The following is an 18,408-nucleotide window of genomic DNA, read 5'->3' as shown; positions in this document are numbered from 1 at the left end:
GCTCAGTAAACATTAACCCAAATCAGAACAAATAAAAAGCAGATTTGGAAAAACTGGAGATTCTCCTCCTCTAAATTTTGCAATCAGTTCCCTGGGAAGGATTAGGAGTTCTGCTGAGAATTGAGGATTCTGGGAAGGATTAGGAGTTCTGCTGGGAACTTGGGATTCTGGGAAGGATTAGGAGCTCTGCTGGGAACTCGGGATTGCTAAAGCAAAATTCCAGAAGGTGATTTTCCAGCTGGCAAAGAGGAAGAAGAATATCCTCAGGGGGCTGAAAGGACAGGAAACAACAGGAATACAATTTTCCATCCCTCCAGGAAATCCCACTAATCCAGCAGTTTACCTGGAGCCGACTGACTTCCGAGGTGATGATCCAGACTTTCAGGATGCCGGTCACGGAAACTGCCACCACAGTGTCCTCTGGGAAACACAGAAACCAGGATGAGATCCCAAGGAATTCTCCACTGGGTGTACAAATACACCTAGGAGAAACTAAAACTTCAGGCCAAAAACACCCCTGGAAGCATCCAAGGCCAGGAGTGAGAAATAATCACCTTGTGTCCTGTTGGATCGGATGATGCTCATGGAGCTGATCCAGTCAGGAGAGATCTTGGATATCAGGGAATAAAGAACTTCCAGGCTGGTGGCATCCACCACCAGAATTTCGGGATAATGCCCGTGGCATAGGAGCCTCCCTTCCCGCTGGGAGCCGACTGTGAACTGATAGAACTGCCAAGACACAGAAATTATACCCCGAGTGGGACAGGAATTCCTTCATTTTTAATCCAAACCATAACGTTTGGGATTCCCCCAGCTCTGGAATTCTTCCCAGGACTGACCTGAATTCCCGTGTGCGCGCAGGCCAGTTTGGTGAACTCGATGCATCTCCCATCATTCACGTCCCACAGGCACATCTCCCTAAAAACACCAAAAAAAATCTCCCTAAAACTCCAGGGAAACCAGGTCAGGCTTCCCAACATTTCAAAATCCCTCTACACTGGAAAGAACTTCATTGGAACTATTCTTTGGTTATCAACTGCACAAGAAATCCTTCCCCCTCCACCCTCTGATTAGTAAATAAAACCACTTCAAAAATAAAATGTATTTGCTGATGAATTTTTTTTTAAGGATCAAAAAAATCCGACGCAGCCCCAGGGTGGAAATACGGATAATTTGGGGACAGATTTCCATGATTTGACAGTTGTGCACATCAAAACTGCTGGGAAACTCACCCACTCTCGGATGCACTCACTATATATTGTTTTTCACTGGAAGCTGAGGCTTTGGACAAACAAGTAACTGAGGCCGTGTGACCAAAGAGCAGAGCTCTGGGATTAATCTGGGAGCAGGGAAAGAAAAGGGGAAGTCAAAATACCACTCTGAAAAACAGAAGACACATATCCCAGCTTTCTATTTTATATATTATATATCTAATGATATACACACATTTAATTAGCGTAGCTGTGGATATATAACCTTGAAAAAGAGTTTCTACTTAACACTGGAAAAAAAGGCAATTTGCAAACTCATGTCAATAAAAATCTATAAAGTTGGCTCAGTTTGAATGAAAAAATTGACAGGGGAAACTATTGTTGCACAAGACAAGTTCTGGATATTTATAAATAAGGGGAGACCTCCAGGAGAGCCGGAGAGGGACTTGGGACAAGGGATGGAGGGACAGGACAAGGGGAATGGCTTGGGAAGGCAGGGATAGATGGGATATGGGGAAAGACCGGCGATTCCTGAGGGAATTCTTACCTGCAGGTCCGGGCTGAGGTCCCAGAGGCAGATCTGGCCATCGTGGCAGCCGGTGACGATGACGGTGGCACCGTCCATGAGCAGCAGGGAGGACACGCAGTGCGTGGGGGCGCGGCGGCCCCACAGCACGATGGGCAGCACCAGGCTGTTCCCAGCCATCCCGCCCGCCGGCCTGCAACAAAACAGCACCAGAGACATGGAACTGGGCCACGGGAAACCTGCCAGAGACCACATCGGGAATGCCGGGTACGACAGCGATGGCATCTCCATGAGGGACACCTCAGACTGCTGCCCTCAGGGACTGCCTTCACCTTCCCTCAGGGAGGGCCTTCACCTTCCCTCAGGGAGGGCCTTCACCTTCCCTCAGGGAGGGCCTTCGCCTTCCCTCAGGGAGGGCCTTCGCCTTCCCTCAGGGAGGGCCTTCGCCTTCCCTCAGGGAGGGCCTTCGCCTTCCCTCAGGGAGGGCCTTCGCCTTCCCTCAGGGAGGGCCTTCGCCTTCCCTCAGGGAGGGCCTTCGCCTTCCCTCAGGGAGGGCCTTCGCCTTCCCTCAGGGAGGGCCTTCGCCTTCCCTCAGGGAGGGCCTTCGCCTTCCCTCAGGGAGGGCCTTCGCCTTCCCTCAGGGAGGGCCTTCGCCTTCCCTCAGGGAGGGCCTTCGCCTTCCCTCAGGGAGGGCCTTCGCCTTCCCTCAGGGAGGGCCTTCGCCTTCCCTCAGGGAGGGCCTTCACCTTCCCTCAGGGAGGGCCTTCACCTGCCCTCAGGGACTGCCTTCCCCTGCCATCAGGGAGGGCCTTCGCCTTCCCTCAGGGAGGGCCTTCGCCTGCCCTCAGGGAGGGCCTTCGCTTGCCCTCAGGGAGGGCCTTCGCTTGCCCTCAGGGAGGGCCTTCGCTTGCCCTCAGGGAGGGCCTTCGCTTGCCCTCAGGGAGGGCCCTTCACCTTCCCTCAGGGAGGGCCTTCCCCTGCTCTCAGGGACCGAACTGCATTCCTTAAACTGTCCAGGAAAAACATACCCCCTCACACGTTTGGCAAAATTCCACAGGCTTTTTATCCATCTAGGCCCCAAACAGCACATCCCTGGGCATGCGGAGAGTTTGGCCAAAATTGCTCTTTTTGGAGTGATTTTGAACTAACAAATGTTTGAAGCCCCCAGTTATTATATCTATGATGTTACTAGATACCTGATATTAATACACCCCTGATATTAATACACCCCTGATATCATTATATTCCTGGTTTTATTACCTCCCTGCTATCATTCTACCCCTGTTATTCCATATCTGATATTACTGACAGTATTAAACACCTGATTGTACAGATATGCCCGTCGGAATACGGAATATCCCGGTGAAACCAGCCTTGTGTAATCCACTGATAAAGCAGATTTTGGCCGTTACCCAGCAGGAAACAGGTCCAGCCCTATCTTTATGGCAACATCTGGGATATCTTATAAAGATATTGACACAAACAACATGGGGAAATTGGAGCTGCCACGAGGCCAAAATTGTCTCGGTGGCCGGGAAGTGGAAAGAAAACAGAAATTTAAGTTGTGGCAATAAAATCCAGTTGCATTAGCATGAGATTTAAATCCCAAAACAAGCCTCTGTTGTCAGTAGCAACATTCCCAGCTCCAAGTTTTCAGAACTGACATTTTCTTATCGGCCACGAGGTTGTGTTAAATAAATAACTAAACACTCCTGTTATGCTCTGAGTGTCCCAGCTCACATCTCTGATTTAGAGAAGCACAAAGTAGGATTCACTGAAGAAATATTTTAAAATATTTTAAAAACACAGCTCCCTGGAGCCTCCCACTTCACTCCATAAAATCCACATCATCCAATCACTAAGATCACAAAAAATGCCACTTCAGAACAAGGCAACTCATTCCTCGGACTCTGTTAATTATTTCATTGAGAGCTTGAATTTAATCGAATTAGAAATAAAAGACCTAAAAATCCAAGTATGGAATCTTTTGGAAGCTGCTCCACTGCAACCCCCATCACCTGCCCGTGCAGTGTTAATTTGTTATGCAACGCTGGATCGATTGTTCTGTCTGGGCAACCATGAATATAAATCACAAATAGAAAAATCACAAATAGAAAAATCACAAATAGAAAAATCACAAATAGAAAAATCACAAATAGAAAAATCACAAATAGAAAAATCACAAATAGAAAAATCACAAATAGAAAAATCACAAATAGAAAAATCACAAATAGAAAAATCACAAATAGAAAAATCACAAATAGAAAAATCACAAATAGAAAAATCACAAATAGAAAAATCACAAATAGAAAAATCACAAAAATAAACTAATTAAAAATTTTAACCAATACAGATAGAGCCACGATTAAAAATCCTCCTTGATTTACAGTGAAATCATCATAAAAATGGAATAAAACCAGCAATAAGGTGTCCAGATGCAACAGAACAACAAAACCACCCAAAGCAACCAAAAATACCCATTTCACTCTTTTACCACCCGATTTTGGGGAGGAAATGAACCATAAATGACTAAAACTGAGCAGAGAAATGCCAATAAACAACATAAAAGCCTCTTCCAACCCCTGATATTTCAAACCAAGGCTTTGGGGAGAGAGAGAGAGGGAAAAGCAGAACTACCTCTTTCCTTCTCCTTTTCTCCTGTGGTGCCTCAAGGCCTTCAGGAAAAGCTTCCTTTTGAGGAAAAACCACATCTTAATTCCCAAAGAATTCCAACTGCAGAGCTCGGCCCCCGGCAAACGGCGACTGCGGCCCCTGAGAGCACCAAAACTCCCCTTTTGTCCCAGACAGATCAATAATTCCCTTTTTTCACGGGAGCAAATCGACGCTGTCCCGCTGCCAGATGGGCCAAAAAAGCAGCCAGGGGGTTATTCCACATGAATTCCCACATCCCAGCTATTTATAACTCCAGGAAGCGACGGATTTCTGCAGAAAAGGGAACTTTCCGAGTGGGAAAAATGGAGTTGCCACGAGCAAAGTGCTTCCTGTTAATACTTCTTTAGATCAGCAAATGAACCAAAAAAATTTAAAAATAACGTGTTCATCTGATAGAATAATCGGGTGACTCTCTGAACTGCTCTGTTTAAGACTGGGATTTAGGCAGATTTAACAGTCTGGGATCAGTTCCTATTTGAGTAAAGCCAAGTTGCCCTTCCCAAACACTTTTATTGCCATTAAATGAGGAATTAACATTAGGATACATGTGGACAGTAAAATAACCTGCCCAAAAATACTGCAAAATAGCATTAAATAGCACAAACCAGCTATTAATGGGCTGTTTATGTATTTTATAAAAACCTGATTATTCTAAATTTAATTACACTTTCTATTTAACACTCAGGCACAGAGAAAAAGGACTAATTGGGGTAAGACAATTAAAACACTTCCCTGGATACGCAGGAGGTTCCACAGCAAGGCAGAGGACGAGATAATAATAATAATAATAATAATCTGAGACTCCAAACTGCAGGTAATTGACCCCTCGGAAGCCCCATCCATTAAGAACCCGGGGCTTGTTTTGGGGTGAAACTTGCTGAAATCTGGACTCCAATCCTGGGCACCTGGAGAACTGTGCCCCTGGATAACTGGGCACCTGGATACCTGTGTCCCTGGATACCTGGGGCCATGGGCACCTGGATAGCTGGATACCCGTGTCTCCCTGCCCCCGGGCTCCCGCGCACGCCGTTCCCGGTATCCCCGTGTCCCGTTACCGCAGAGCCCCCGGTGGCCTCCGCAGCACCCGCGCCGGGGGCTCGCCCTGCCGCTCCCGCTGTGCCCGCCCCGTTCTCCCGGCCCCGCTCCATGCCCCGTTATCCCGCTCTCACCGGCTCTCCCGGTTCCTCGTCCCGCTGTCCCGTCCCGGAGCCGCGGCCCGGGAGCGGCCCCGGCCGGGTGATCCCGCCGGCTCTTACGGCACTGCCGCACAGCGCGGCCGCCGCGCCTCACGGCAGCCGGGTCACCATGGCAACCGCCGGACCGCCCTCAGCGCGCCCGGGGAGCGGGGAATTACTCACTTGATTAGTTAATTAACGATTGCTGAAGGGCCTTGAAGTTACAACAGCCGAAACCAGAGTCTGTCGTTCTGAGCAGGGAAAGCGCCGTTATGAGGCACCCCGAAGCGACATTTACGTGTTATTAGGTAAATAATAACGTTATTATGCCTGTATTAAAAAAAAAAAGCAGAAGCGTCACCCCGTAACGCCAAAAAAAAAAAAAAAGTAGTGAATAACAAATTAGGAAAATTTTTATGCAGGTAGAGCTTCCCTTTTATAGCTCCCCGCTCGTGCCCTAAACTAAATTGGCCGGCGCGCCCCTCAGCTGCCTGTAATCAAAATGGCGGAAGCAGCGTCGGTTCCGCCCCTACCCAACATGGCGGCCGGCAGATAACCCGCCCCTCTCTGCCCCTACCCAAAATGGCGCCGGTGGCGTCATTCGTCACTCTCTGCCCTGCCCTAGAGATGGCGGCACCGCCCCTTCCCAAAATGGTGCCGGCGGTGTCACCTGTCCGTTTTTCAGCATGATGTCGAGCGCCAACGTGTCCCCGAGGTCCCCCTTTCTCCTGCTGGGATAGAAAGGATCCCCAGGCGTCTGCAGGCACAAGGGACTCATCCAGCTGGGATTTGCCTCCAGCCCATGGTAAGGTGGACTTTCAGGGTCCCACGGGCCAGCTCTCCTGCTGGAGTTTTTGGGTGCTGGATTGGAACCCAAAGAGCAAACCTGAAGTCAGGTCTGTTCTGGAGTGTGTTACACGTCTGCAAAGCTCCTTCCCTCTGTTTCTTTTCTGTTCTGGAAAGCACAGTCTGGGGGTCCCGGGCCCTTCCCATGAAATGGTGCCACGGAAATCATTTTGTACTGAGAGGGGAAAGGAGCTCTCTGTGGGAGGTCAGATGTCCACGATAAAAGCTCGATGTTTTTCCAGTCAGTGAGCTCTTAAAATCTCTTAGTGTGTGGGAATGCCTGGCTTCTAAAACTCACCAGCTGAGTCTGAGAGGTTTCTTTGCGGAGCTGATTTCAGGCAGCAGAATTGGCCCCCAGGAGGGACTCTGTGCCTGCTCTCCCGTGGCTCCAAGGGATCTCTGGGCCTTCACGCCGGCACCGAGATTTTCTCGGGAAGGGCCTCAGATCCCCAGACCAGTCTGGGACACAGGCAAGATCCCCCTGCCTTTAAAAATGAGGCCTTCTTGTGGCTTCCTGCCCATACACGTTGGGTGGGGTGTTATTTGGTGTTTGGGATCTTAATCTGGGAGTCCAGACTCGGAGGTTTCTTTGGCCTTGGGAACAGGTCTTTGGTTTCCTTTGTGTTCTGGGTCCTTGAGATTCCGAAGAAGGCCTCTTGAAATGCCTTTTGGGCTGTCCATTGAAGCCTTGGCACCAAATTGGGCCCCTGGAGGGACAGTGCTGTTGGTGCCCCCCGGGCTGGGGCACCCCGAGGACTCCAGCGCGCACCGAAAGGATTATTCGGGGAGATCCTCGGGGTGCCCGGCCCTGGGGAGTTCAAAGCAAGGTCCCTGCAATGGATTCAGGCATTGCTGAGAGTATCCCAGGGGTACCTGTCCCTGCTAGACATGGAGCTCTCTAATGGGCTGTAGTTGGGTTCTAAAAGTGGTGCTCCAACTGCCGAAGAAGTGTGGGATTGGGATTAAGAAATGAGCAGTGATGGTACAATTGGCTGTTTTCTCTGGAATGTAATTGTGAGAGCTGCAGGAGTGCAAGGTGTGTGTTCCAGTCCCCAGCATTTGCTTTGCACCTGTCCTGGTCAGGCACAGGTCCAACAAAGGCAGGTGATGGTCCCAGCTATAGTTATGAGAAAAATAGTTCAAAGAGAGCCACAAAAGCAGGAAATCATCCCGGAGGCTCTTGGCAAACCAAGCTTCCTGAGTTACTCCTGGAAGAATGTTAGTGAGAACCTTTCTAGTGCTGGCAGATCCTTTGAATAGATAGCCTTCAGTGTGTCCTCGTTGCACTCTGGGAGCTGATTGCCAGGGCACCCGGCGGGCTGGGATGATTCCAGAGCAGCTGCAGTTGTTCCTGTCATGTGGGCCAGTGGAATTCCAGGAAAATGGACAAGGGCAGAACCTGTAAGAATTCCCCCTAAGGCAGAGTCTCTACTGAGCTGCGGATGGGGCGCGGGGGGCGCGGGGGGTCCTTTGCGGCGCCGGCGGTGTCGGGGCTGCAGTACCGGCCGTGTCCGCCAGGCGGAGACTGCGGGGCACAAGCCGAGGGTGCCCCGGGCACGGGCCAGAGCCGGGCAGGGCCGGGAGGGTTTGGGAGTCCCGGCGGGGAGAGGAACGAGGGCTCGGGGCACGTTCGAACCCCCGCCGACCGTCCCCGCAGCGCTGCCCTCGGCCGGGAGCGTCCGATCCCGCCGGGAATGCGGGAGCGGGGAACGGGCGGGGCATTCCCACCGGGAATGAGCGGGACCGGGATGAGCGACAGCGGGAGGGGCGGGGCGGGGACCGTGAGAGGAGTGTGGGGCGGTGACCGAGGTGACGGACATTCGGGGGGGACGGGGCCATAGAAGGGGTGTGGGGTGGGGCTGTGTCCATAAAAGGGGTGTGGGGTGGGGCTGTGTCCATAGAAGGACTGTGGGGTGGGGCTGTGTCCATAAAGGGAGCTCGTAAGGCGGGGCAATACCCATAAAAAGAACTTGTGGGGCGGGGAGATGCCCATAAAGGGTTGCGTGGGGCGGGGTTATGTCTATAAAAGGAACATTTGGGGCGGGGCGATGCCCATGTAGGGTTGTGTAGGGCGGGTTTATGTCCATAAAAGGATCCTGTGGGGCGGGGCGATGCCCATGTAGGGTTTTAAGGGCTGGTTATGTCCATAAAATGATCCTGTGGGGCGGGGCGATGCCCATATAGGGTTGTGTAGGGCGGGGTTATATCCATAAAAGGGGCGCGTGGGGCGGGGCGATGCCCATGTAGGGTTGTGTAGGCGGGTTATGTCCATAAAAGGAGTAATGGGGCGGGGCGATGCCCATGTAGGGTTGTGTGGGGTGGGTTATGTCCATAAAAGGGGCGTGTGGGGCGGGGCGATGCCCATATAGGGTTGTGTAGGGCGGGGTTATGTCCTTAAAAGGATCCTGTAGGGCGGGGCGATTGCCATGTAGGGTTGTGTAGGGCGGGGTTGTGTCCATAAAAGGATCCTGTGGGGCGGGGCCATGCCCATATAGGGTGTAGGTCGGATTATATCCATAAAAGGATTATGTGGGGCGGGGCGATGCCCATGTAGGGTTGTGTAGGGCGGGTTATGTCCATAAAAGGATCCTGTGGGGCGGGGCGGTGCCCGTCCAAGGGGTGCCGGGGCGGGACGAGATCCATACTGGGCTGTCCGGGTCCCTTCCCCGCGGGGTCGCAGCCGAGGCTGGCGGGGAGGGCCCGGCCCGTGCGGGGGGCGATGGGCGATGGGGTTCGTTCCCGGGGCTCGGGGGGCAGCGGGAGCGGCGCTGCGGGGCGGGACGGGCGGGAGGGGCCGGGGGACGGCGGGGAAGCCGCGGCGAGGGTGACAAAGGGCCGGGGCAGCCCCAGGTGTGGCCGGTGAGGATGACGAGGGGCCGGCCCTGCCGGGGGGCTTCCTGGGAGCACTTTTTGTTGGGAGCTTCTGCAGGGGAGCCGTGGATCCCGGGGAGTCTCTCCAGCCAGGAATTTCCCCTGATATTTTAGCTCCTAAAACCAGTGAGTTTTATCTCCTCTGGGCACAAAACCTGATGGTATTTGTTAAACTCACTTGCTAAGTTATGCATGGCTTGATGAACCCTTGCCTCTTTCCCTTTTCCTGGAGGGATGATCGGTCCTGCCTTGGAAGCAAGAGAACGTCCTGGTGTCTGGGAATATTTTGGGCATAAAACTGGAGGTAAACTGTAGGGGACAGAGTGTGTATTTGGAGTGTAATAGCTCAGCGAGTCAGTAGGGGAGCGATTCAAGTCATAAACAGGAAATCAATATTTTGGGGCTGCCTTTCTGAGAGGGAATAACAATTGTTTTCCGTGGGAAGGCAAGCACGTGGCCCCCATGATTTAAGGTGTAGATGGCAGCCTGCCCAGGGGAGGTAAAGGACAGCAAGACTTTGTGTCCTGACCCTTGATGGACAAATTGGTGGAAAGGTGAAGCTTTCACTCAGCATCTGGGTGAGCTGATGAGTCGTTTTTTTGAGAGGGGCTCCAACCACATCCCTGGGGGGAAGGGAGGGATGGATGGGCTGGATGGAGCCACAGGCACGTGCTCGTGGGAACACACTTGTCCAGGGCACTGGGATCCGGGTCGGGCTCCAGTTCCCCTGGTGTCCAGGGATGCAGGGTCTGAGGGGTTGGATCTCCCTGGGGCTTTGCAGGAGTGAGAAGAAACGTGGTGCCAGAGCTGTGTCCCAGCGGGCTGTGTTTGCCTCTGAGGACAGAGAGCCTGTGGGCTGAGGTGAGATTGCTGGGAGTGTTGGGATGAGCAATGCAGGGAATGGGGAGCTCAGATCAGTCCTTAGGCTGGAATTGAACTTGGGAGATCAGCTGGTCTGGCCCCAGAGAGCACCATTGAAATCTGGAATAGTGACGTGCCCTGTGCCCAACACTCATTGTGTACCCAACAAAATTCCAAACAAGTCTTTGTTCTAAGATCATAAAATAACTTTAAAACTAATAAATCACCATTTCCTCCTTCTTTTTCCCTTTTAGGTGGTGGAATTGCCTCTCTGTCCGTGTGCTGAGCTCCGGCTGCAGGGATTGTCAGGCATTGTTGGCTGTGAGCTCGTGGGGTTCTCCCTGGGTAGTTTATAGGGTAGAGATTGAACATACTTAGATCTAAATGAGGTGATCAGATGTGGAGAGGTAGGGAAATTTTGGAGGTTAAATCTGGGGCAACCTGTAGCAGAGAGAATGAAAATGTTGTGTTAAAACAGAGGTAATCAGGAGTGGGCTGGAAGGGAAGGTTGTGGGGGTGAGACAGGAGAGAGTTTCCATGACAGAGAATGACTGTTTGGAGGTGAAACTGAGGGAATCAGCAGTGGACAGGGAGGGAAAAATGTGGGGTAAACTCTGGGGCAGCATGTAGCAGAGAGAAGGAAGATTTTGGGTTCAATTGAGGCAGTCAGGAGTGGGCAGGTAAGGAAAGTTCTGGGGGTAAAACTTGAGAAAACCTCCAGGGTAGAAAACGAGCCTTTGGAGGTAAAAAAGAGGTTCCTGAGTGGTGTGCAGGTGGAGAAAACTGTGGGGGTTAAATGTGAGGTGATCTGTGGGGGAGAGAAGGAAGATCTTGTGTTAAAAACGAGGTGAGCAGTTGTGGGCTGGAAGGGCAGGTTTTGGGGCTTCAAAAGGAGGTTGATTCTCTGCGGGGAGGGAATGAAGCCCTTGAGGTAACCTGAGGTGATGAGTGGTGGAGGGGTCTGGAAAATGTGGGGTGTTAAAGTCGGGGTGATGTGGTGGGCAGAGAAGGAGTGTTTGGAGGTGGGTTGAGGTTGTGAGCAGTGGGCAGGAGGGGTTAATTTTGGGGTGTCCCTGGAGCGGGTGCTTTGCCCCGCGGGTGCAGCGAGTCCTCGCCCCGTGGGCGCTTTGTGAGGCAGGTGCCGGGTTTGGGGCTGTGTGTCAGGGAGGGCAGGGGGCTGCGGATGGGGCGCGGGGGCCGCGGGGGGTCCTTTGCGGCGCCGGCGGTGTCGGGGCTGCAGTACCGGCCGTGTCCGCCAGGCGGAGACTGCGGGGCACAAGCCGAGGGTGCCCCGGGCACGGGCCAGAGCCGGGCAGGGCCGGGAGGGTTTGGGAGTCCCGGCGGGGAAAGGACGGAGGCACAGACCGGTCTCACTGAGTTCCTTGGTGCTGCATTAATGTTTTTGGCTCCTTTTCTGTCCAGTTGTGCCCTCGCTGGGGCTCAGCTCTGTTCAGTGCCCAGCGGCTGGTGGAGTGTGGCGAGTTGTGCTTCCTGCCGGGCGGGAGCTGCCTTGGGGAGCTGCTCTGTACCCAGGGCTGTGCCGAGCCCGGGAGCTTGGACAGGTAAGGGCAGGGCCCATCCTGCCAGTGAGGATGGGTTTGGCTGTGGGAGGATGGAATGGATTGTGTGCCTGTTAACTCCAAGGAGAGCCAAAAGCTGGAAGGGACCCCAAGCAGGTTTGGTGCCATGAGAGCAGCTTCCAAAGCCCTTGAGTGTTGGAGAAATGTCCAGGAGAAGCGGTTCCTTTCTTGCAGGGTGGCAGTTTGCAAGACCAGGGGTGTTGCTGTGCTCTCCAGCAAAAATACTCCCCTTGGGATGTCCAGGATGAGGAAATCTTGGCCACGTGTTTTCTGGAGAAAAGGTGTGTGGGTGCCTGTGTGTGCCACCTGTGTGTGCAGGAAGGGGGTTCTGGTGGCACTGGAGGTGCCAGGGAGCCAAAAAGGGCACAGTTGTGTGAAAAAGGCCAAAGCTCTGTTGACCTCTGTCGACACCTGCACCAAAGGAGATGCAAATTTCCCCCCCTTGGTCGCAGGCTGCCCAAAGCTCCCAGGAAAGGAAGCTTTAGATTCCTCCCCAGCTTTGTGCTCAAGGTTTCCTTGCTCCTCTCTCAGCAGGATGTCAAGTGCCACCGTGTGCCTGAGGTGCCCCTTTCTCCTGCTGGGAGAGCAGGAGGTGGATGGAAAGGATCCCCAGGCATCTGCAGGCACGAGGGACTCGTCCAACTGGGATTTGCCTCCAGCCCATGGTAAGATGGACTTTCAGGGTCCCACGGGCCACGGGCCAGCTCTCCTGCTGGAGTTTTTGGGTGCTGGATTGGAACCCAAAGTCAGGTCTGTTCTGGAGTGTGTTACACGTCTGCAAAGCTCCTTCCCTCTGTTTCTTTTCTGTTCTGGAAAGCACAGTCTGGGGGTCCCGGGCCCTTCCTGTGAAATGGTGCCACGGAAATCATTTTGTACTGAGAGGGGAAAGGAGCTGTCTGTGGGAGGTCAGATGTCCACGATAAAAGCTCGATGTTTTTTCAGTCAGTGAACTCTTAAAATCTCTTAGTGTGTGGGAATGCCTGGCTTCTAAAACTCACCAGCTGAGTCTGAGAGGTTTCTTTGCAGAGCTGATTTCAGGCAGCAGAATTGGCCCCCAGGAGGGACTCTGTGCCTGCTCTCCCGTGGCTCCAAGGGATCTCTGGGCCTTCACGCCGGCACCGAGATTTTCTCGGGAAGGGCCTCAGATCCCCGGACCGGTCTGGGACACAGGCAAGATCCCCCTGCCTTTAGAAATGAGGCCTTCTTGTGGCTTCCTGCCCGTCCACGGTGCTGGGTTCCCAAGAAGGCCTCTTGAAATGCCTTTTGGGCTGTCCATTGAAGCCTTGGCACCAAATTGGGCCCCCTGGAGGGACAGTGCTGTTGGTGCCCCCCGGGCTGGGGCACCCCGAGGACTCCAGCGCGCACCGAAAGGATTATTCGGGGAGATCCTCGGGGTGCCCGGCCCTGGGGAGTTCAAAGCAAGGTCCCTGCAATGGATTCAGGCATTGCTGAGAGTATCCCAGGGCTACCTGTCCCTGCTGGACATGGAGCTCTCTAATGGGCTGTAGTTGGGTTCTAAAAGTGGTGCTCCAACTGCCAAAGAAGGGTGGGATTGGGATTAAGAAAGGAGCAGTGATGGTACAATTGGCTGTTTTCTCTTGAATATAACTGTGAGAGCTGCAGGAGTGTAAGGTGTGTGTTCCAGTCCCCAGCATTTGGTTTGGACGTGTCCTGGTCAGACACGGGTCCAACTTCCTCAGTCCTTAACACAATAGAGGGAGAATCAAGGACTGGCACTGTTAAGGTGATTGGTGTGACAGGGGTCAAACTGGGAAAACATTGGGTGATTCCTCAGTTTGTCTATTTGCCAAACTCACCCAAACCTCTGCTAGGAAGAGATGGAGTAGAAAAGTTGAGGCAGAAATGAAATGGAAAACTGGGTATGTTGACACTGTAATTGCTGAAACTAAATGTGTCCAAGCAGCAGCTCTTGTTGTGCAGGGAATAACTCCTGTCAGCAGCAAGGTCCCGACTGAAGTGGCAGCTGCAGTTGTTCCTGTGGTGTGGGCCAGTGGAATTGCAGGAGAGTGGAAGAGGGCAGAACCTGTAGGTGTTACCCCTACTGTGGGATCTGTCTGGATTCTCTATGGAATGTGATCTGTGTGTAAGAGCTTCCCGTGGCTGTCTGTGCAGGTGGGGCAGTGCCCGAGTGTCCCGTGGGATCCCGAGGTTGGAAAAGCCCTCTGAGCCCCCGGGGTGCGAGTGCTACCCCAGCCCTGCCCAGGCCAGCCCAGCCCGTGTCCCCAAGGGCCACAGGAGGAGCATCCCCTGAGGGACAGGCCTGGGGTGAGGGCTGTGGGCACTGCCAGTGTCCTTGCTCCTGGAGCGGGGCTGGGGGTTCCCAGAGAGGCTCCAAGAGCCCTTCCCTTGTCCCTGGCCTTGGCAGGAAGGATGGCTGGTGTGAGAGCACAGTGTGCAGGGCCAGCAACCCAAAGCCACCCTGGGGACATTTCCCTGCAGTTCAGGGAAGCTCTGCTTGCAGCACCTCCAAGTCCTGCGTGCTCAGCACCTCTTCCCGTGGGTTTGGATGCCCTTGGAAAGAGATTTCAGGATATGCCAGTGAATTCAGTGAGTTGTGCCAGCCAGAGAGCTTTTGGCTGCCCTAAATGGAGCTTTTAAGCCTCAACCCCCCCAGGGTTTGTTGTGGGGGTGAGATAGGAGAGAGTTTCCATGGCAGAGAACGACTATTTGGAGGGGAAACTGAGGGAATCAGCAGTGGACAGGGAGGGAAAAATGTGGGGTAAACTCTGGGGCAGTGTGTAGCAGAGAGAAGGAAGATTTTGGGTTCAACTGAGGCAGTCAGGAGTGGGCAGGTAAGGAAAGTTCTGGGGGTAAAACTTGAGAAAACCTCCAGGGTAGAAAACGAGCCTTTGGAGGTAAAAAAGAGGTTCCTGAGTGGTGTGCAGGTGGAGAAAACTGTGGGGGTTAAATGTGAGGTGATCTGTGGGGGAGAGAAGGAAGATCTTGTGTTAAAAACGAGGTGAGCAGTTGTGGGCTGGAAGGGCAGGTTTTGGGGCTTCAAAAGGAGGTTGATTCTCTGCGGGGAGGGAATGAAGCAAAGGAAATAAAATAAAGGAAAAGAAAAAATAAAACGAAAAGAAATAAAAAGAAATGAAATGAAATAAAAAGAAATGAAATGAAATGAAATAAAATGAAAATGAAAATAAAATAAAATAAAAAGAAAGAAAATAAAATGAAAATGAAATAAAATTAAATTAAAGAAAGAAGTGAAATAAAAGGAAAATAAAATAAAATAATAAAAAATGCAATAAAATAAACAAAAATAAGAAGAAAAAATAAAATGAAAATGAAAATAGAATGAATAAAAAGAACTAAAATAAAATAAAATAAAAAGAAATAAAATAAAAGGAAAATAAAATTAAAGAAACAAATGAAATAAAAGGAAAATAAAATTAAATAAAATAATAAATAATGCAATAAAATAAACAAAAATAAAAAGAAAGAAAATAAAATGAAAAGGAAGTAAAAAGAACTAAAATAAAATAAAATAAAATGAAAATAAAATACAATAAAATAAAAAGAAAGAAAAAATGAAAATAAAATTAAAAGAAAGAAATGAAATAAAAGGAAAATAAAATTAAATCATTTCAAAAATTAAATCAAATAAATGAAAAATAAAATTAAATAAAATAAAAAGAAATAAAATAGAATAAAATAAAAAAGAATGAAAATAAGGTGTTTTCTTTGAGGTAACCTGAGGTAAATTGAGGTCAGCTGAGGTGATGAGTGGTGGAGGGGTCTGGAAAATGTGGGGTGTTAAAGTCGAGGTCATGTGGTGGGCAGAGAAGGAGTGTTTGGAGGTGGGTTGAGGTTGTGAGCAGTGGGCAGGAGGGGTTAATTTTGGGGTGTCCCTGGAGCGGGTGCTTTGCCCCGCGGGTGCAGCGAGTCCTCGCCCCGTGGGCGCTTTGTGAGGCAGGTGCCGGGTTTGGGGCTGTGTGTCAGGGAGGGCAGGGGGGCTGCGGATGGGGCGCGGGGGGCGCGGGGGGTCCTTTGCGGCGCCGGCGGTGTCGGGGCTGCAGTACCGGCCGTGTCCGCCAGGCGGAGACTGCGGGGCACAAGCCGAGGGTGCCCCGGGCACGGGCCAGAGCCGGGCAGGGCCGGGAGGGTTTGGGAGTCCCGGCGGGGAGAGGAACGAGGGCTCGGGGCACGGTGCTGGGAGTGTTGGGATGAGCGATCCGGGGAACGGGGAGCTCGGATCAGTCCTTGGGCAGGAATTGAACTCGGGAGATCAGCTGGTCTGGCCCCAGAGAGCCCCATTGAAATCGGGATTAGTGACATGCCCTGTGCCCAACACTCATTGTGTACCCAACAAAATTCCAAACAAGTCTTTGTTCTGTTTCAAGAACTTAAAATAACTTTAAAACCAATAAATCATCATTTCCTTCTTTTTTCTCCCTTTCAGGTGGTGGAATTGCCTCTCTGTCCATGTGCTGAGCTCCAGCTGCAGGGACTGTCAGACATTGTTGGCTGTGAGTTCGTGGGGTTCTCCCTGGGAAACTGGAAATAATTAGCAGTCAGGTTGCAGCAATGTTTTCTGAAGCCTTTGCCTTTTCTGTGCCTTTGGCTGACAGCTCTCCTCTGTGTGCCTTTGCAGCTGTTGCCTGGTGTCATTTCCCTGCCTGAGCTGGCTGTGGGTTGGTGTGGGACGCGAGGCCGGAGAGAGCGAGCGGAGGAGCCTCGGGCTGGAGAGGGGCAGGAGAAAGGCCCTGTGGGCAAAGGGACGTCCCTGTGTGCCCAGGGCCCTGCAGGGGACAGGATGGACACTCTGGGGTCACTCTGAGGGGTGAGTGGAGAGCCTGGGGGCAGCATGTGAGTTCACCTCCGGGGAAGAAAGAGGGCATGTTTGTGAGGGAAGAGCTGAGGTCACGTGTTTAACCACATTGGCCAAAGTTGTGTTTGCACAAATTGGGCCAGAAGTGAAGGTCAATCCAAAGGAAGCCCTGCTCAACCTCCAAATCCCAGGATAAGTTCTACAGGCTGCTAATTGAGGGGCTAAAACTACACATAAATGGAACCAAGAGCACTAATAAGGTCCCTGGGAATCCCATTACATTGTCGTCATAGAGTTTTTAACAGATTTTGAAGTTTTTTATGACAGCAATATGTTTCTTCTATGGATTTTTTCCCTCTGCAGGATTTGGGGTTTGTTTAGGTTTTGAATCCCTCCCAGTGGCCCTGACACTGCTCAGGAGCTGGCAGGACAACCAGAGTCAGAGCCCCTGGCAGGCGCAGGGGGTTTTCCCTGCCAGTGGATCCAGCCTGGCCAGGTGGGATCCGCTTTGGCTCCCGGCTTCTGCCAGAGACAGAATGTGTTCCGTTGATTGGAATGAGAATCCAGGAGCTTCATGTCCTGGAGGTTCCCTGGGCAGCTGATCCACTCTGCCCCGTGTCCTGCTCTCAGTTCCTGCCCAGCCAGAGCCAACTGCGCCGAGGGCACGAGCACTCCCAGCCTGGATAGGGAATGGGGGACTGGCTTGTGTAGAATTCACCTGAAAAGTAAGTAAAAAGGATGATGGGAATATCTGGGTCCTCATGGAACCTGCTGGAAGTAGAGAAGCACAGCCCCAGATCTCCAACTCTGAGTGGAGTTGTGGAATCTAAACCAGCAGGAACGGATACCCCAAAGTGAACACTGAGAGAACAGGACCACGTAAGGGTCGCTGTCACTGTGGAAAGGCAGAAGGCAGGTGTTGGCCCAGGAGAAGGCGGGGGCCGGACGCGCTCCCGGCCCGGGGCGAGGCAGCCCCTGAGCACGGGCGAGGACGTCTCTGCGGGCGGGAAGGCGCTGCCCCTTCGGAGCCTCGGGAGCGGCCCCGGGGAGTTCTTTTCCCCGAGGAAAGGGATGCACATCCCTGCCCTCGGGGCACCCCGGGTCTGACCCGCCTGTTCAAGCTGTCCCTGGGCTCTGCAGTTCTGGTTGGGTCCCTGAAAAACTGTGAATTGCATCCACCCCAACTTTCTCCAAGGCTACCCTTTTGTTTTCAGGCATCTCCGAGGGCTCTTGCTTTAGGGCCACTGAGGGAAGATTGCCCCGGCTTCAACAGTGCTGCTGGCTGCCGGCCTCCGGCTGGAAGGGCAGGGATTTGGGGTGGGCGGGACACACGTGGGGGGCACGTGGCAGCTCTGGGAGGTGGGCCCTGGGAATGGCTGCCCGTGCTGGTCCACAAACACAAGGTGCCTGCATTCCCAAGTGCCAGCAGCGTCAGCATAAAAGAGGAGATTCATTTTCCGGGAATTACATCGCTGGCCCTCAGAAGGGGTTTGGGGTGTTTTGGGCAGCATCAGCGCGGGGCTCAGTTCTGAACTGGGGCAAACCCTGTCCACGCTGCGGGTGCCGTCCTGGGCCCAGGCCAGAGGGGCTGCGGTTGCCAGCTGCTCCCCGTGTCCGGGCCGAGCCAGCGTCCCAGGGGCACAACAGGCGGCGCCGACACTTCCGAGGGAAGAGTTTTCTCTCTGTGGGAAGCCGGGATTTCGAGGAGCGAGAGACGTTCCTTTCCAGCGTGGTTCACCTCCCGCCCTCCCCGAGCACGGCGCGTGCGACTGCAAGGAAGGATTCATTTCTGCCCGTCCCTAGCCGGTCCCAGCCCAGCTGGCCGTGCTCCCTGCGGCCCGTTGGGGCAGAGGAGGGAGAGCTGCGGAGATTT

At 52.7% G+C, this 18,408-nt stretch overlaps 1 protein-coding gene and 2 long non-coding RNA genes across 8 annotated transcripts in view; 2 read left to right on the top strand and 1 right to left on the bottom strand.

Moving 5' to 3' along the window:
* The window catches only part of WDR7 (WD repeat domain 7), a 32,630-nt gene extending 26,588 nt beyond the window's left edge, over positions 1-6,042 (bottom strand). Inside the window, exons 1-6 of one of the 3 annotated variants that reach the window (XM_032676184.1) lie at positions 5,769-6,042; positions 1,759-1,930; positions 1,233-1,339; positions 840-918; positions 555-729; positions 344-420 (exon numbers count right to left, since the gene is read on the bottom strand). In XM_032676184.1, coding sequence (XP_032532075.1) covers positions 344-420; positions 555-729; positions 840-918; positions 1,233-1,339; positions 1,759-1,917 — 597 coding nt within the window. In that variant the 5' untranslated portion in view covers positions 1,918-1,930; positions 5,769-6,042. Of the gene's footprint in view, positions 1-343; positions 421-554; positions 730-839; positions 919-1,232; positions 1,340-1,758; positions 1,931-5,579; positions 5,699-5,768 lie in introns of those variants that run through there. The other 2 variants (XM_032676183.1, XM_032676186.1) reach the window with 2 other exon arrangements.
* A 3,486-nt stretch (positions 6,043-9,528) lies between these two features.
* Positions 9,529-18,146, top strand: LOC116780838. 4 transcript variants are annotated; one of them, XR_004354661.1, is made up of 6 exons: positions 9,529-9,606; positions 10,418-10,484; positions 16,167-16,233; positions 16,359-16,547; positions 16,679-16,795; positions 16,899-16,940. It is a non-coding gene; the product is annotated as an uncharacterized LOC116780838 (long non-coding RNA). The 4 variants fall into 4 exon arrangements; XR_004354658.1 differs by lacking the exons at positions 16,679-16,795; positions 16,899-16,940 and adding an exon at positions 17,750-18,146; XR_004354660.1 differs by lacking the exon at positions 16,679-16,795.
* LOC116780841 lies at positions 10,561-14,817 on the top strand. Its single transcript, XR_004354664.1, has 2 exons — positions 10,561-11,058; positions 14,772-14,817. It is a non-coding gene; the product is annotated as an uncharacterized LOC116780841 (long non-coding RNA).
* Positions 18,147-18,408: the final 262 nt, after the last annotated feature.

Source organism: Chiroxiphia lanceolata, chromosome Z, assembly GCF_009829145.1.
Source record: "Chiroxiphia lanceolata isolate bChiLan1 chromosome Z, bChiLan1.pri, whole genome shotgun sequence".
In the NCBI taxonomy this organism is placed as follows: domain Eukaryota; kingdom Metazoa; phylum Chordata; class Aves; order Passeriformes; family Pipridae; genus Chiroxiphia; species Chiroxiphia lanceolata.
This window is presented reverse-complemented; position numbering and strand designations above follow the sequence as displayed.